Raw genomic sequence first — 16,185 nt, 5'->3', positions numbered from 1 at the left:
CCCCTGCAACCGGCATAAACTAAGTTCTTTGCTTAGCTAATTTGAGAAACGTGCTTGTGTGTCCAGCCTTGATGCAAGACCCTAGCCTTGGGTTGTGGAAGTGTAGCCAAAAAAAAAAAAAAAAAAAAAAAAAAAAAAAAAAAAGAAGAGTGCTCACATTTCTGCTTTGGGGTCTCACAGTCAAGAGAAAAACTTGGCTTTGGGCCTTATGAAAAAGTTATCAAAATCAATCAGTCTGCTGTAGTACTGATTACATAGGTGGTTTCTGAAACTGAGGGGAAAAAGTGAGACCTATAAAATGTCCCATGCTGCTTAGTGCTATGATGAGATGCTAATTCTGCGTTCAGTCTGAACTTTTCCTAGGTTTGTTTACATCATAACTCTTGAACTGCTTTGTTCAGTAGATTAACATGTTTGGACTATATTGTTTCCTGAGATATATGTAATGAAAAAGGACTAATACAGAATCACAGAATCATTAAGGTTGGGAAAGACCTTCAAGATCATCAAGTCCAACCGTTAACCCAACACCACCATGCCCACTAAACCATGTCCTGAAGTGCCACGTCCACACGTTTTTTGAACACTTCCAGTGATGGTGACTCCACCACCTCCCTGGGCAGCCTGTTCCAATGCTTCACTACTCTCTCAGTGAAGAAATTTTTCCGAATATCCAATCTAAACCTCCCCTGGCGCAACTCTTGTCCTATTGCTAGTTAGTTGAGAGAAGAGACCAACACCCAACTCACCAAAACCCCCTTTCAGGAAGTTGTAGAGAGCGGTAAGGTCTCCCCTCAGCCTCCTCTTCTCCAGACTGAACAGCCCCAGTTCCCTCAGCCGCTCCTTATAAGACTTGTGCTCCAGCCCCCTCACCGGCTTTGTTGCCCTTCTCTGGACACGCTCCAGCACCTCAACATCCTTCTTGTAGTGAGGGGCCCAAAACTGAACACAGGATTCGAGGTGCGGCCTCACCAGTGCCGAGTACAGGGGCACAATCACTTCCCTGTTCCTGCTGGCCACACTATTTCTGATACAGGCCAGGATGCTGTTGGCCTTCTTGGCCACCTGGGCACACTGCCAACTCATGTTCAGCTGGCTGTCAAGCAGCACCCCCAGGTCCTACGCAGACAGAAAATGAGAAGTAATGTCAAATAAAAGCAGAGATTTCACGATGTGGGACTCTGAAGCACCAAAATAAGTAGGTTTGTTTATAGAAGTTGAAAAGAGGAAAACTGGGAAGTTAATTGTGGTACGTAAACAGAAAATGGAGAGTAAAAACACACACTGGATGTGGAGGCACTTGAGTTTGAGAGCCTGCATGAATCCTTTCCATAGAAAGTAGCCACCAGCACAGTGGTACTGTATTGGAAAGGATTTCCATTTTTCCAGGACGAAGCAGCCTCTTCTCCCTAGATAAAGTTCTAAATACAGTATTTCGTAGCTATTTTCAATATACTGTAATGGTCAGTGGTTTGTATATTGAAGTTTGCTGTGATATAATGTTGTCACACCTGTAATAACTTCTTCTGTTCCTGTCTTGCTGCTTATATTAATGTCTCATCTTGGAGCTCTGTCAGGCAGTAAGAAAGCTTTTGGTCTCTTGAAGATGTTACTTAGTGTTTGTTTTTAGTGGTCTTTGCCGTAACAGGTGAAGAATTATAAGAATTATATTGTATATTTTCAGAACGCTTGTGTAAATTAGGAAAATATCCTCATTTACAAATCACAGAGAAGAAGAGTGAGAGAGTATAAGAGAATAATATATTTAGGGTTATTTACTATAAGGATTAGTATGATGATCTGTGGGAGGATAGGGTGTTAGAGAAAGGGAGTTGGGGAATCCAAATCTCCTTAGTCCTAGATGCCTTTTTTTATGCATAAAACAAATTTTCTCAGTATTGATAAATGTAACTCGTTTGTTACGGCTCTATATAAGCATTGCACTTTAAATTGCAGCTCAGATATGCTTAGTATCTACTCTTTATACTATATGGCTGTTCTCACAATAGAACATTGCTATGTTTCGCTGCAGTACCTGTGTATGTGGAAGTTGTTTTAGGATCGATGCTTCAAAGTTGACTTGGGGTTTTACTTCAGAGACAACTATCTCTCTGTAGTTGTTCTGCACAACTGTTCTTTCCCTCCCTGTTAAAAGAATTGGCTGTGGGAAGCTTTTGTTTATCTGTTTCATGTATTTTACAAGATTATTTCTTATCTTGCTTTTGTACACAGTGCTTTTCAGACAAGATGTTCAGAGCTGGTATCTGTGCAGTTTGTATTCAGCTGCTTATCGCTTCCACCTTAATGGGCTTATCACATACTCTTTGTCTGGGGCTTACATGATAGTGAAGGGAAAACTCAATTTTTCTCCTATATTTCTACAGCTTCTTTGTCATTTGCATTCCTTGTGTTTTCTTTTTTTTTTTTCCCCTAGTGTGATTGCTGAACAAAATGGCCATACCAACACACTTCAGAAAGGACTGTTAAGTGAAGATGCCAGTGTAGCTTCTGGGGTACTTGAGGTGGTCTCAAAATCTAGTCTTTCACCCCAAGTAGTGCAGGTTTCAGAAGACCAGACTTCAGTGCCTACTCCGGTAAAAAAGTCAAGCAAGGCAAAACCACAAATAGATGTGAAAGCAGAGTTGGAGAAGAGACAAGGAGGAAAGCAACTACTTAATTTGGTCGTAATAGGTAATACTGTTAAATTACATTTTTGACAAATGTAGAGATTAAAAGCTGTGTTGTTTGAATCTGGAAGTGATACAGAAGCAAAACTGTCCTTTCTTTAGGAAAGGGAAATCTCATACTGTTTTCAGTCGCATCTGTTTGCTATTCTTCGGAGGGAGTACATTCAGATGTCCTTGAGTAGGACCGTAAAGTTGACTTAGCTTCCTTCTGACAGTGTAGTAAAATGTACTTTGGTTTGGTTTCATTCCTGCAGTGTCGTCGTCTTGGTGTGAATTTGGAAGTGCTCTATGGCTGTCATGCTAACTGACTGTATCAATAAACCGTCTTGCTGTATCTCTATCTTACAGGAATGTGAAAATCTATGGATTGCATAAGCATTGTTAGTGCATGTGATTTTCTTATGTTTTGGTGTATTTCTTCTTCTGCTATATTTAAAATGCATAAATTAATAAAATTGATATGATATTTATTTTGCCCCACAGGACATGTTGATGCAGGTAAAAGTACTTTAATGGGTCATCTGCTCTACCTTTTGGGAAATGTGAACAAACGAACTATGCACAAATATGAACAGGAATCTAAGAAGGCTGGCAAAGCTTCATTTGCCTATGCATGGGTCTTGGATGAGACTGGTGAAGAAAGAGAAAGGTAGAAATATTTTTTAATGGGAATTACCTTTTTTTCCTGAAACAGCAGCATTTGTTAGGAAATATCAATCTACTAATAATACTTTTGTAGAAATATTCTAAATTTTTAAAGATATTTACTCAATGCTTATTAGCAAATATTTTTCTTTGTCTATATAAAGTACGTGCTATCAAAAGAAAAAATAATATTGGTTGTAAGAAAGGTGAATAAAAAATTGAGTATTTCTTCACGTTTCTATGCAGTGTAGGACTACAATGTAGAATGCTTCTAGTAGCTGAGTTAGTTCATATAAAGCTGCCTTACTGGTTTATTGCTGCAAAATTTCTCTCAGTTTGGTTATCATTCTATGGGAAAGTTCTGAGTTAAATTTTCCTATGAAAGGGTGTCAGAATTATAAACTTAGCACTGAAATGTCAGTCCGTTACATGTGACTTACATTATGTTGAAAATAAAAATCTATAAATTAATTAAATTAATACATTATATTTGTATTCTTTATAAACTGCCTTTAATTTATTAACTTGAAATACAAAATTTAAAATTAAATTTTATCATATTGAAAAAGTATGTAATGGGGAAACAGTGATGCTAATATAAAAAGCGTAAGACCTTTTGAGAACACTATATAGGAAGCTAAAGACATGATATTCTGTGTTCACAAAATAATAAAAAAAGGCATTTTCTTTTGTGTTTATATTTTTACAATCATTTTTCACCCATGGTTTCATAGCAGATAAGCTCTTCTGGTTGCACAGAAGATGATGCTGATGCTGAAGAACATGGATTAAAGCAGTCCCTATCTAACAAACTCTTGTTGTTTTTAAAGGCAGATACACTTTTCAGTGTCCCTGTATATAGCTAAGCTTTTGCCTATGTGAGCCCTTTCATTTATGAAGTGCACATACAAACCTGAGTTGGGGGGGGGGGGTGGTTTGGGGAGGGTGTGGGTACAGGGAAGGGGGGAACAATCCCGAAGTGACCAAACACAAATTTTAAAAGTAGCCTTACATTAATGAGACTGACGAGATTGTAGTAGTAGTGTTGTTGTGACGTTATAGTCTAAGGATGTAAAAGAGGAAAAGCTGATGGGGGGAAGGTCTTTTTCTTAATCCCCGTAGATGTAGCTGGGTGTAAAACAGACGAACTTTGAAGATCAATTCCTTTCACAGATCTGTAATAGAAAATTAAGCACCACATTAAGTATGTTATTTTCTTAAGACAAGCTACCTTTGATAGGGTGTAAGAAACTGGAAATAGAGACAAGTATTTATTGCCTGCGAAGAGTAAAATGTTAACAGAAAGTAAAGTTTGTGGAATAATTGTCATGAGCCTTAAAAATGGTTTCCCTTGGTCTGTGAATTTTTTAGCATCCAACAGTTGTTCATTGAGGTAACAGACTTCTCTTCAGAAGAGACATTGTAACTTTTAAGGGAAGAGTTTTCTGAATTGGTATTTTTGATTGATTCTGTTTTCTCTTTACTTTGAGTTTTGTATTTGTAAAGAAATATGTTCTGGAGCCATCTGTAAATGTTTGTAGTTTTGAGGGAGTTGTTATGTTGTGTTTTTTCTGTCATTGGAAGTAGCATATTTTAACAACCTGTGCTAATGTGAGAAGTTTTGTCCCTTGAAAGTGCTTGTCTGTCTTAATCATCTGGAGATGCAGATGACTAACCAAGACACAGACATGTGCATGATAGGCGTTTGCATTTGATCAGGTGAATCCTATCCTATGTGCTGTGCAGAACATGTGGTTGTTAGTGAGATGTGGAACTGAGTCGAAGTGCTGCGATCCCTCCTTGATAATCAGTAGTTCTGCATGTGGATCTTTGCAAATATATAACTGTATTCCTATAGTCCTATAGATGCCTTTTTCTGAAGAGCTAAGTATTACAAGTAGAATTAGTAATGATTTAAATATGTAGTACAATTTTCATGTTCTTACACTGCGTGTTGGGACAAGTCTGTGGGTGCATGAAATCAGTACTGTGAATTCTGGGTGTTTGTTTCTTCGGGACAAGAATTACTGAAAGGCAACTCTAGAGGTCTGCTTTTCCAGCAAGCAGATTTCTTTCAAATTTTTTTTGTGCAGGCTATATCAGATGAAACCTATGAAGTGTATAATATCATGATTGTGTTTTTAACAGCTTACTTTATATCTCTATGAAGCTTTCAAAGCAGTTTTAATGGTGCGTCGAATGTATGCTTTGTTTAAGGGGAGTGACAATGGATGTGGGTATGACCAAATTCGAGACAAAGACTAAAGTAATTACACTGATGGATGCTCCAGGCCACAAAGACTTCATTCCAAATATGATCACAGGAGCTGCACAGGTAGAGATAGTGTTTTAAAACTCTTTTTCCAATAGCATTAGTATTTGTACCTTTTTCTTAAATTGGTTTTCTTCTTCTTTTAAAATCTAAGATGAAATGGAATCATTGATGGTGCTAAGATATCTCTGAGATTTTCATGAGTTTTCTAAACTTAAAAAAAGAATTTATTTTTTTAACTTTAAAGGCAGTTGCTTTTCTTGTTTTGGGACATTAACTTTTTGGGAGTTTTATTAGGGAAGTAATTTTAATACTAAGTTGCAGTTTGATGAAATCAGACTTGAGCTTTGAAATGTGCCATATTTCTACTCAAGAAGTTCTGTCAAAGTGGTTTTCTAGGTAAAGATTTTAACTGGTTTTGAGCCTAAAGAAGAAAAGATTTGGAGAGATCAAACAAAAGGCATTCTTCTGTTTTTTTATACGGAATGACAAAACATAACATAGCAAAGTTTATGCAGAGTGCATCTGTGTTGTCAATAGGACATTTGCAGAGACTATGTGCCACTTGTTGAGGAACAGTAGGTAAAGCCAGAAGTATTGGGCGCTTCCCACTGAGTTCAGTTACCATTCTCATATAGGTTAGTTACTTAATTTATGGAAATAGTAAATTGGGGGGTGGAGGAAGAATAACATGTGATTACATGACATAAAATGTCTGAAAATTTTTCCACTTAAAGGCACCCATTTTTAAGTAGTAGAATTGATTCTCCAAAGTAGAGGTGTAATCAAAGATTATTTTTTTTCTGAAGTTAAGCTACTGTTATAGAGGTTTTTGCTTTGTGCATGTCATTACATTCTGAAATGTGAGTTTCATCTTAAGATCTCAGTAAGGATGGGTACTGTTAGTATGAATTTACAGAGAGAGAACTATACTGTAGTTTGTTTGCCCCAAATTGTGCTCTAACTCTGAAGCACAGCCTGGGTAAGAATTCAGACCTTGTGACCCAGTGGTTAGGCTGCAGAATAGTCAGAAGTTTGCAAATTAGTGTAGAGTCATCTATATTGTGGAGCATATGTTGTAGGAAGGTCAGGAGTTTTAAAATTAGAACTGGATCTTTATTTTCAGAACAGTGGAAAATGTCATCTCAGCCACACCATATTCTTTACAACTTTAGTTTAAATTGGTTTGTCTTTTGGGGGAAAGGTAATACAGACAGAAATGTTAGGAGAAGACTTGCAGATCCAGCAGCAGTTGTATCAGTTCAGCAGAAGATGGGGCTGGCCAAATATGACTTGGTATCTCTATGTTCCCTCGGCTCTCAGGATGGCGGGGGGCTGGTCTGTTCTGAAGCCTGTTAAGAAATTACTGAAACTTTGCAAGTTTCTGTTGCCTATTAGAGTAGGCTCAGTGCTGAAGCAATGGGTGGAAGAAAGCAACCTTCTAAATGGCTCTGATGCCTTTTTATCGTGGAGAATTCTGTTAGGAGGTGAATCCCCAACTGCTGTTATGCAAAATGCAAATCAGCCTTATCAGGGCCAGGATCTGTCCTTTGATACATATGGTTAATTCACGTAAGTCCCCAGGCACGGTTTTTATAATTTAGAAAATACAGGATGTCCTTTTTTTGAGGGAGAAGTTCACCACAATGCATTTTGGAGGCTGATAGCTGTGGGGAAAATCATCCCTCATCCTTTTCCCGTTCTCACACTTGCACCATCTCTGTATGAGCTGTGGGGATTTCACTCCTAAGACAGGGCGAGGGAATTCAGAGCCAGGACAATGTGCTGTCTCTGTTCCTTCTCCTGGCATCCTGAAGCATAAGCGTGTAAGGAAGGGAGAAGATTGAACTTGTTCTCCTCTCTCTTTCCATTATGTCCATCTCATCAGTCCTATGAAATTGTCTTACAATTTCTTGCTTCTTGACAGCAGTACTTTTATTGTTCACGTCTGTTGCCATTGCTTGATACATGACGATGGTCTAACTGGCTGTTACTTAACACCAAAGCAGGAAAAGGAGAAGAAATATTAGCAGCATTTAAGGCTAACAGCAAAATCTGTGGTTTCTCCCTGTGCTTACATGCTGACTCTTGTGCAGTGCTGTAGACTGTGTGATACCTATTTGCTCTTAATGCTGTGGCAGAGAGTTTGCCTAGGTGATAAAATAGGCTGCTTCCTCTTTTCCACCTGATTTTGCCATGCTCCAATGTGAGTGGACTGTGAAGCATCCGCATCCAACATGCAGTCAACCAGTTGTCCCAGTGATACAATGAGGTGATTTATCTGTAATTTTTGCATCTTCTTGCTATGAAGGTGTCCAGACTGAGGCAGGGAGAACTGGACATTGTGCTCATACCCGTTCTTAAGCTTTTGGAGCAAGGGCCACTTTTGTATAGTTGAGATCTGTGCAGCACATTCATAGTGGATAGTTTGAAGAGGACAGGTTCTTAAAACCAAGAGTTGGCTTGTGTTTAACAGAAAATGGTGGTTTATGACATGAGATGACATAATATCTCACTGAAGTGGGCGTGACACAGGTAGGACAGAGCAGTTTCAATTACATTTGAAGCACATTGGGATTCCTCCCATGTAAAGTAAATTTTGTGTGAAATATTGCTGATTGACATATTTATCCAGATTATTTCCACCTCTTAATCGCTTTTGATTGTGTTTTTTTTTAATCTAGGCTGATGTGGCTATTTTGGTTGTGGATGCTAGCAGAGGAGAGTTTGAAGCAGGGTTTGAGACTGGTGGACAAACTCGAGAACATGGATTATTAGTGCGCTCTCTTGGAGTGACACAGCTAGCTGTTGCAGTCAATAAAATGGACCAGGTACATGCTTAATTTTTTAATTTAATTGAAAGGCTTCCATCTAGCATTGTGGTCCCTAAGTTTAAGGATCAACGTTGTGAAACCAATAATGAAGTATTGTTTCTTTCTTTGATTCTCAGGTCTGTCTCTTGTGTTTAGACTTTACAATACTTTTCTTTTTATTTATGGGTGTGTTTTCAAAGGACACAGAAGGATAGTTTTGGTGCTAAAATGCGGTCCCTCTTGTACTTGTGAAAATCTCACATAAGCAGTTGCCCCTGCATATGCCACTGGGTTATCTTGGTGGTCATTCTGGTCTGGGCTAGATGACCTTAAAAGGTCCCTTTCAACCCAAAGATTCTGTGATTCTTTGATAAGACCTCAAGAGCTTTATTTAAATCTGTAAGGTGTGTTAGATATTACTAGTTGTGTTTCACATCATTACTGTGTATATGTTCTTGTGAATCTGAATTTTGTGTGTAAACTTAAAAAAAAAAAAAAGTGCTGTTGAAGGACAAATCAAACTGAAGGGGCTTGCAAATTAAGTGGTCTATTGTTTGCTATCAGTAATTGTTAATGTGTATGCTCTTATGTGTTCAGCTATGAATCCACCTGATCCACCTATAAATTTCATAGTTATAAATTCATTGGGTGCTGTGTGTGAAGAACACCTACAGGTACTACAGAACTGATGACATGCAGCTGTATGTCCAAGTCATGGTTAAAAACCTAAAATTTTATTATCATAATCTGTTTTCTATTTTAGGTCAATTGGCAACAGGAAAGATTTCAGGAAATTACGAGTAAGCTTGGCCAATTTCTTAAACAAGCTGGCTTTAAGGTAATGTAAATTTATGAGGTCTTTGTTGCTTTGTTTAGGCATTTGGGTAGGATGAGCTTTTCTTCCAGTCAGGTTATTTTGTGTCACTTCCCTGCTACTACTACGTGCACATAGTATGGCAGATTCCTTTTCTTACTGGCAAGGTGTGCATTGAGCCCTGGATAAGGATAGTCAGTTCTTTAATACTCTTTCTGTCATCATCTTTGTTTAGCTCTGTTGAATCTTTGGGGCAGTCGTCTCATTTGTAGTTTCTTGGGATTGTTGTCTACAAAGCAAAATAGACCAAGGGTCGTATATGTTAATGTTCAGGATTACATGAATGACAGTAGAGAGTTTTATACCAGAGCAGCTGTCAATGTGGACTATGAACTCAGAAGAACACTCTCCATTTGCTGTTCTTGACTATTCTCCTATTTCCTCAGTTCCAACTACTATCCCTGTGGACTGGCTGTGGCCTTCCTGAAATCCCGATGCATAAACCAGCAATTCAAAACGAAGTTTTGCCTGTCAAATATGGAATTGGAGTTTGTTACCTGAACTCAGTTTCCAGTTGTTAATGTTGCTATCATCATGTTTAAGTATCTCCAACTCTGTTGGAGCACTGTGATCAGGCAAGAGATAAACAAAAGGGAAATGGATCTACTGCCTTCTCCAGGGGAAATAGGAATGTGCCAACTGTTCTTTTATAGCTTAGGTGCATAATACTGAAAAAACGTGCCTCTTGCTTCTGATAGAAGATCCTGTTGCTATAATGTATGCTTAATGTCCGTTTGTTTTCTTAATTAGGAATCAGATGTGGCTTATATCCCAACGAGTGGCCTTGGTGGTGAAAATCTGGTCACAAGGGGTCAGTCAAGTGACCTCATAGAGTGGTATAAAGGAAAGTGTTTATTAGAGCAAATTGGTGAGTGCAATTTTCCTCATTTAAAAACTAGTATATCTTAGTCCTGTGTATGTCAAAACTTTCATTTTGGGGGAAATGTGGGACAAAGTCGTTGGAATGCAATATAGTTGATTTATCCCTAAGTGAGAAGTCTAAGAGTCTTATCAATTTATTTGCAGATTCTTTCAAGCCACCACAGAGATCAGTGGATAAACCCTTTAGGTTGTGTGTTGCTGATGTTTTTAAAGGTTGGTTGTTTTTATAATATCGGTGAAATGATGGTGAAAATATTTAACACAAGTGTTGAAAAACGATGTATAAATAAGACTTCAAGTAGGAGCTTTATGTGTATTGGTAGTCTTGAGCAGGAATAGTAAATTTTCAGGCACTGTTCTTTGTCAAGTTTTAGATAGTACTGCTGAAGGAGAAACACAATGGAAAAGAAATTGAGGAAGAAAATCTGCATGATCAGCTAATTGGCTATGTAGTGAGTTGATGTTCTGTGGGACAGAATTTGGGAGTTTCTCTTTCACAAATTGGTTCTTGTTGCCTAAATGAATGTTTCTTAAACGCAAGTGTGACTTTGGGCGCTTTTACCTTTCACTACTAGATTTTAAAAAAAAAATTGACTTGTTCCTTTTATGTTCATTGTTGTAGCTGTAAATAATGGTAAATTCCTTCATTTTCATATAAAAATTTGTGGGAGGGTGAAGTGAAAGAAAAGGTGTGGGGGAGGAGACTTATAACCAGCCAAGGATTTAATGAAAGGTAGCTAGCTATTCCCTAGCACTAATGCAGATATGGACAGCAAATAACTATAACGAGGTCTTATTCCCATTGTCTGTAGAAAATAGACTGTCTTAAGCCCTTAAGGTTTTCATGGTAAACTTGTTAATTTTTTTGGTTATATGCATTTACATTTACAGGTAATTTAGAAGAAATAAGGTTTGTAACACTCATCCAATTTGAAACGTTTCATAGGTCCCTCAAGAAATGTTGCAAACTAAATAACAGCATGATTTGAAATATTGTAAATAATTGTAGTCAAATATTATTATTGAAATTCATATTTTAAAAGAAATTCAACTTTTATGTATAGGGGATTTTTAGGGGAAGTGCAAACAAGCCAGATCAAAATACTGATTGTAACTGGAAAAATCAGTTTTGTGCAATTTTCATGTGGATTTTTGAGAGAACACTAGATGCTGTACATGCCCTGGATTAGCTGATGTAAGGTACTGAAGCCATAATGTTAAATATTGAAACTTTGCATGAGAATTTACCCTAGTGCGTTACTGCTAGTTTTGTCATCTAGCCTGTCACCGTATTTTTTTTTTTTTTTTTTTAATTTTGTGAGCTGTGGGAAAGTATTTTAGGATTATTGATTGAGGTCTTTCAAAATTTTATCACAACTTTTTGTTGCAGTAACCATTTTTGTGTTGAGCTGAGTTTCACAAAATGAGCAATTTTGACTAAATCTGTTCTGTGGAAAAGTCTTGATTTTTTTTTTTTTTTGCTAAAGTATGCAAAAAATGTCTTTGGAAGGGACTCAATTTACATATACAGGGTTTATCACTAAATGTGGCCTTTTAGGTGTTTTTTTAGGCTATTTTTTTTTCTTACTTTGTGATCTCAAAACTTAATTAACTTAGATGCCACCAGAGGAAGTAGCTACAGGTACGAGTACATGAAGCAACAGTTGTTCTCTGCTCTATTCCAGTGCCTGTGCATGCTCAGGAGGAGCTGTCCATAAAATTGTGTAAAAAGTGAGAGTGCTGAGTGTACTCCTGCATAGTTTGGAAAACCCCTTTCTTTATTAAGGTTACCCACACATATGATTCATCTACCTCAGCCTGATTTTAGCTGTTGTCCTCCATAGCCCTCCTAATATTCTCTCCAGGCAAACTATCTCCTGATCCAAGAAGTCACTGTAAATTCCTTCACCGCTGCATCAGTCCCCACCTATCGTATTATAATGCTGTCTAGGGTATGACTTGACCTGACTTTTAAAGAAGCCTTGTCCAGCAGCCAAATCCTGAGGACAAAGAACATGTCCTGGCAGAACCTGAGTACCATGAAAACACAGAAATCAGGCCATTTTTTATGCCCTGATTCTGTCCCCCACTATCCATTTTGTACTTGCATTGATTTCATGGAGAGCTGAAGGAACTTGACACTTTGCAGGCAGCAATCAGCATGGGAGAGGGCGAAGCTTCAACCACCACACTGGCTTATCAAGCCATAGCTGGTGATGTGGAAAAAAAAGAGAAATGGCTGTTGATTGTGCTTGCGAGTGTTTGGGAGCCTGGAACCAGTTCACATTTCCAGTTGCCTGCAAGTACTTGCAGAGGCAGCTTCAGGTTCTTTCGTGTACCTTGTTGAGGTGGTGTTTGTACCATGACTTGGGGATTCTTTTTCTAGCAAGTAGCTGCTTCTCCAGTTTTCTGTTCTTTTGACATCCAACATGTCGTCTGTTAATGGACTGCATTCGTCTCATTTGCTGGAATGAATAGAGGAAAATTAGCTTGCAGGCATACTGGTGATATTTTTCCAGCTAGATAGATGGAAGCATTCATCAATACTGGTGATGAATGCAAAAGAGCAAGTTTGTAGTGTGTAACCTCAAGTTTTGAGGTCAACTTGCTCTTTTGAATTCAGCTTTAAATTAAGCTTTCAATCTAATGTGACACACAAAATACCAAGGTGCTTGCTTATCACTGAATTCTAATGCTCGGCAAAAGGTATATTCATTGTTTGTACGGATACTGAAAATGTCACTGTAGAATCACTTCAGAGGATTCTTTTTAAACAGACCTGCAAAGACGTGCTAAGGAGATGAGGCATTTCTTAAGGTGTATGTGCATAAATGTGCACATGTTGAAAATACTGACATAGCATTCAAATAATGAACAGAGTATTAGGACATATTTTAGACTAGATATCAGGAAAAAATTTCTTTACTGAGAGAGTGGTCAAGCATTGGAACAGGCTGCCCTGGGAGGTGGTGGAGTCACCATCTCTGGAAGTATTCAAAAAACGTGTGGATGTGGCACTTGGGGACATGGTTTAGTGGGCATGGTGGTGTTGGGTTGGTGGTTGGACTTGATGATCTTTTCCAACCTTAATGATTCTGTGATTCTGTGACATTGAAGAAAAACTTTGCAGATCTTTTATTCATAAACACTGAAGTCATCTACAATTAAAATAGCTCCTCATATTCAATAGGACTGAATCAATCTTTGACTTTCCAGGAGTAACAGTAATATGCAGACAGAGCATGTATGATTCTAACTCAGTTGAACAGTAAATGGCATAGGAACTTGTACCTATATGCATGAGCATTTTTATGAGAGGTCTGTGGTATGTTTATCTGTAACTGTAGTGAGAAACCGATGAATTAAATAAAATTGCTAGAAATTAAGGGGCTTAATCTAATACTGAAAAACTAAAAAATATTTCTTCATGTACCTACATTTGTTTAAAGAAGGATATTTCTCCCTTAGTTCCGAAAAACATAAGACCTAGAGGTTTTGAATTTAATGTTTCATTTTCATTATGATGCACAACTGGCTAACTTGCAAGTACTGAATACTGTGCTGGGGGGGGGGAACCCATCTTCATTATATTAAAAGCTCATCTATGTATTGCTGAAGGGGTAACTTGTGATGGGAAGTTGACCTTATTATGAAGTTTTTTGAAATTATTGCTGTGTTCATTACAGACCAAGGATCAGGATTTTGTGTGACTGGTAAAATAGAAGCAGGCTATATTCAAGTTGGAGAACGACTTCTGGCAATGCCTCCCAATGAAACTTGCACTGCAAAAGGTACAGCCTTCAGAAGCGTGTTTACTTTCAGGTCAATACTGGGCTAGAAGCAGTTACTGAAATGGTAACAGACTGTCAAACTGATACTAACTGTCAAACATAAAATGTGAAAGCATAAAACGAATTTCTTTAGATGTGACTGTGTCTGTATAAATATGTCTATGAAGAGTATGTGAAATCTTGCATGTGTTTTTTTTTTTTACCTTTTCTATCATATCAGATATTCCAAGTGTTATAGCCTAGTGATTTTTGACACTGCTTTATAAAGAACCTGTAAAAAAATCTGAGTTCCAGCAATGTCTATAAAAACATACAGTACAGGAATCGTTAATTCTTTGCTGTGGAGTGTTACTGCTGTTAGGAAGTGTGAGGATGTTGAACAACCTTTAGAAATTAATCTTACGAATTAGATGTGAAAAAGCTTCAGAATTAAATCTCTGCTGTTTGATGTTCATGAGATTTGTCACTGATCCTTTCATAATGTACAAACTTTCAGGATATAATTGTCCTAAGCAACTACAAAAGAGAAGAAAATTGAATTTAAATTTCAATACATGTGATTTCTGAAAAGAGGAATAGCTAAGTCAAGACATGAAAAGTTTAGCTGTTGCCTGATTAAGCTTGCTCTTTTTGTACTGCAGAGTTGTTATTGTTTCATATGCAAAAAGAAATATAAAATTATTCTTTTTCGACATTGACCAATGAATAAAAAATTAAGCCCTCAAAATAAATTAATAAGTTTCTGTATCTAACTAGCCTGAATTCAGTGATGTGCTTGGTTTGACTGTCCTGTTCTGTTCCAGAATCAGCTTGTTCAGTGCTAATTTGGGAAGTTCTTCAGCGTGCCTGTTTATATGGTTGTATGCACATTGTTTGCATGCACAGGAATGTTACAATAACATGGATGAATATGGGTGTCAGACTACTGTAGTCACTCCTCTGTTTTGCGAGTACAGGAAGTAGGATGGAAAAAGCTGTATTTTGTCTGAGTATCCCCCATTGTATGACTCTGAGGTTTTTCCTCTGTACTGCCTCTCATATGGCTCAAATGCAGGTGAAGGTTGGGATATTAGTTCATTAACCATGTATTGTTTATATTTAATGTAAAGAAGAGATAATTCAATTTATCATACAATGTTTACTCAAGGTAGTGTGTGCATTAGGATTCCATTTTTTCAATTCAAAAGGCTGGGTTTCACTTATTCTGTGAGAACGACAGGTGAAATAATTATCAACAGTGCTTAAAAAACAGTGCTTAACATGCTTGTAGTTGAGTGATGCTTTCTGGCATGTTTTTGACAAGTGGTTTTTGGAACAGATTTGCAAATCAATAAATAGCAAATAGCAAATAAATAGCAAAATAGAACTAGATCCTATAAATGTATGCAGTATTTGTAAAAAGTGGGGTTTTTTTCTTTCCTTCTTGGTATCTACCAGAAACTTCAGAATGTTAAGTCAGGAGCAATTAGTTTTGTCCTCACCCTCCTGTCAGGTTATCTTTTAAAGCAAATAAAAGACATCAAAATCAGAATATAATTACTTTTAAAGATGCTTTCTAATAGACGCGATGTCGTGAATGACAGGCATCAGTTACGCTTTTTTATGAAAGAGTCAGCAAACTCACTTAAGGTAAATGAAAGTTGACATAGTACCATTAAAGTATATGAAAGATGCGGTCTAGGGTGTGTGTGTACCTCAAAGGATGGGTGGGGCAGATACAGAGATATTAGTACTACGGCATTTTCAGGACTGCGTCATCTGCGCTGTGTGACAAGTGCCAGGTCCCCTCCTCTGGCTTAAATAAAGCCATGTTATTGTGCAGGGTGGGGTGAGAGAATAGTGAGTCCTCACCAAGGGGAAAAAAAGCTTCCTTAGTCTTCTCAGTTAAAAGCTTTTACTCTCAACCCATTCATACTGAAAATTGATGAGTAATGGTTGATGAAGCACAAATGGCCCAAACAGAGCTGTTTGTTTGTAGCTCAGAACCTAGGTACTTCACTGTGAGGTTCTGTTCTTACTCATTTCCAGGAATCACACTGCATGATGAGCCAGTTGATTGGGCTGCAGCAGGAGATCACGTTAGTCTCACTTTGACCGGCATGGATATCATCAAAATCAAGTGAGCAAAACTGGGTTTCAGTCTAAGTAACGGTTTGTTTTTAATGAAAAGTTTTATAACTATGACACTTAACAATCAGCAGTTTACTTGAAGAATGATGTG

At 37.6% G+C, this 16,185-nt stretch overlaps 1 protein-coding gene across 3 annotated transcripts in view; it reads left to right on the top strand.

Moving 5' to 3' along the window:
- HBS1L (HBS1 like translational GTPase) overlaps nt 1-16,185 on the top strand; it is a gene marked incomplete at its 5' end in the record, with an annotated part of 59,541 nt that overhangs the window by 39,884 nt on the left and 3,472 nt on the right. For all 3 annotated transcript variants that reach the window (XM_081997116.1, XM_081997115.1, XM_081997114.1), the window contains 9 exons: nt 2,435-2,691; nt 3,171-3,336; nt 5,550-5,667; nt 8,289-8,435; nt 9,181-9,255; nt 10,042-10,159; nt 10,318-10,386; nt 13,860-13,964; nt 15,993-16,083. In XM_081997116.1, the coding sequence (XP_081853242.1) occupies nt 2,435-2,691; nt 3,171-3,336; nt 5,550-5,667; nt 8,289-8,435; nt 9,181-9,255; nt 10,042-10,159; nt 10,318-10,386; nt 13,860-13,964; nt 15,993-16,083 (1,146 nt within the window). The remainder of the gene's footprint in view (nt 1-2,434; nt 2,692-3,170; nt 3,337-5,549; nt 5,668-8,288; nt 8,436-9,180; nt 9,256-10,041; nt 10,160-10,317; nt 10,387-13,859; nt 13,965-15,992; nt 16,084-16,185) is intronic.

Source organism: Phaethon aethereus, assembly GCF_964289735.1.
Source record: "Phaethon aethereus genome assembly, chromosome: 3".
NCBI classification, from domain to species: domain Eukaryota; kingdom Metazoa; phylum Chordata; class Aves; order Phaethontiformes; family Phaethontidae; genus Phaethon; species Phaethon aethereus.
Note: the sequence above shows the minus strand (reverse complement) of the source record. Positions and strands in the feature narration are given on the sequence as shown.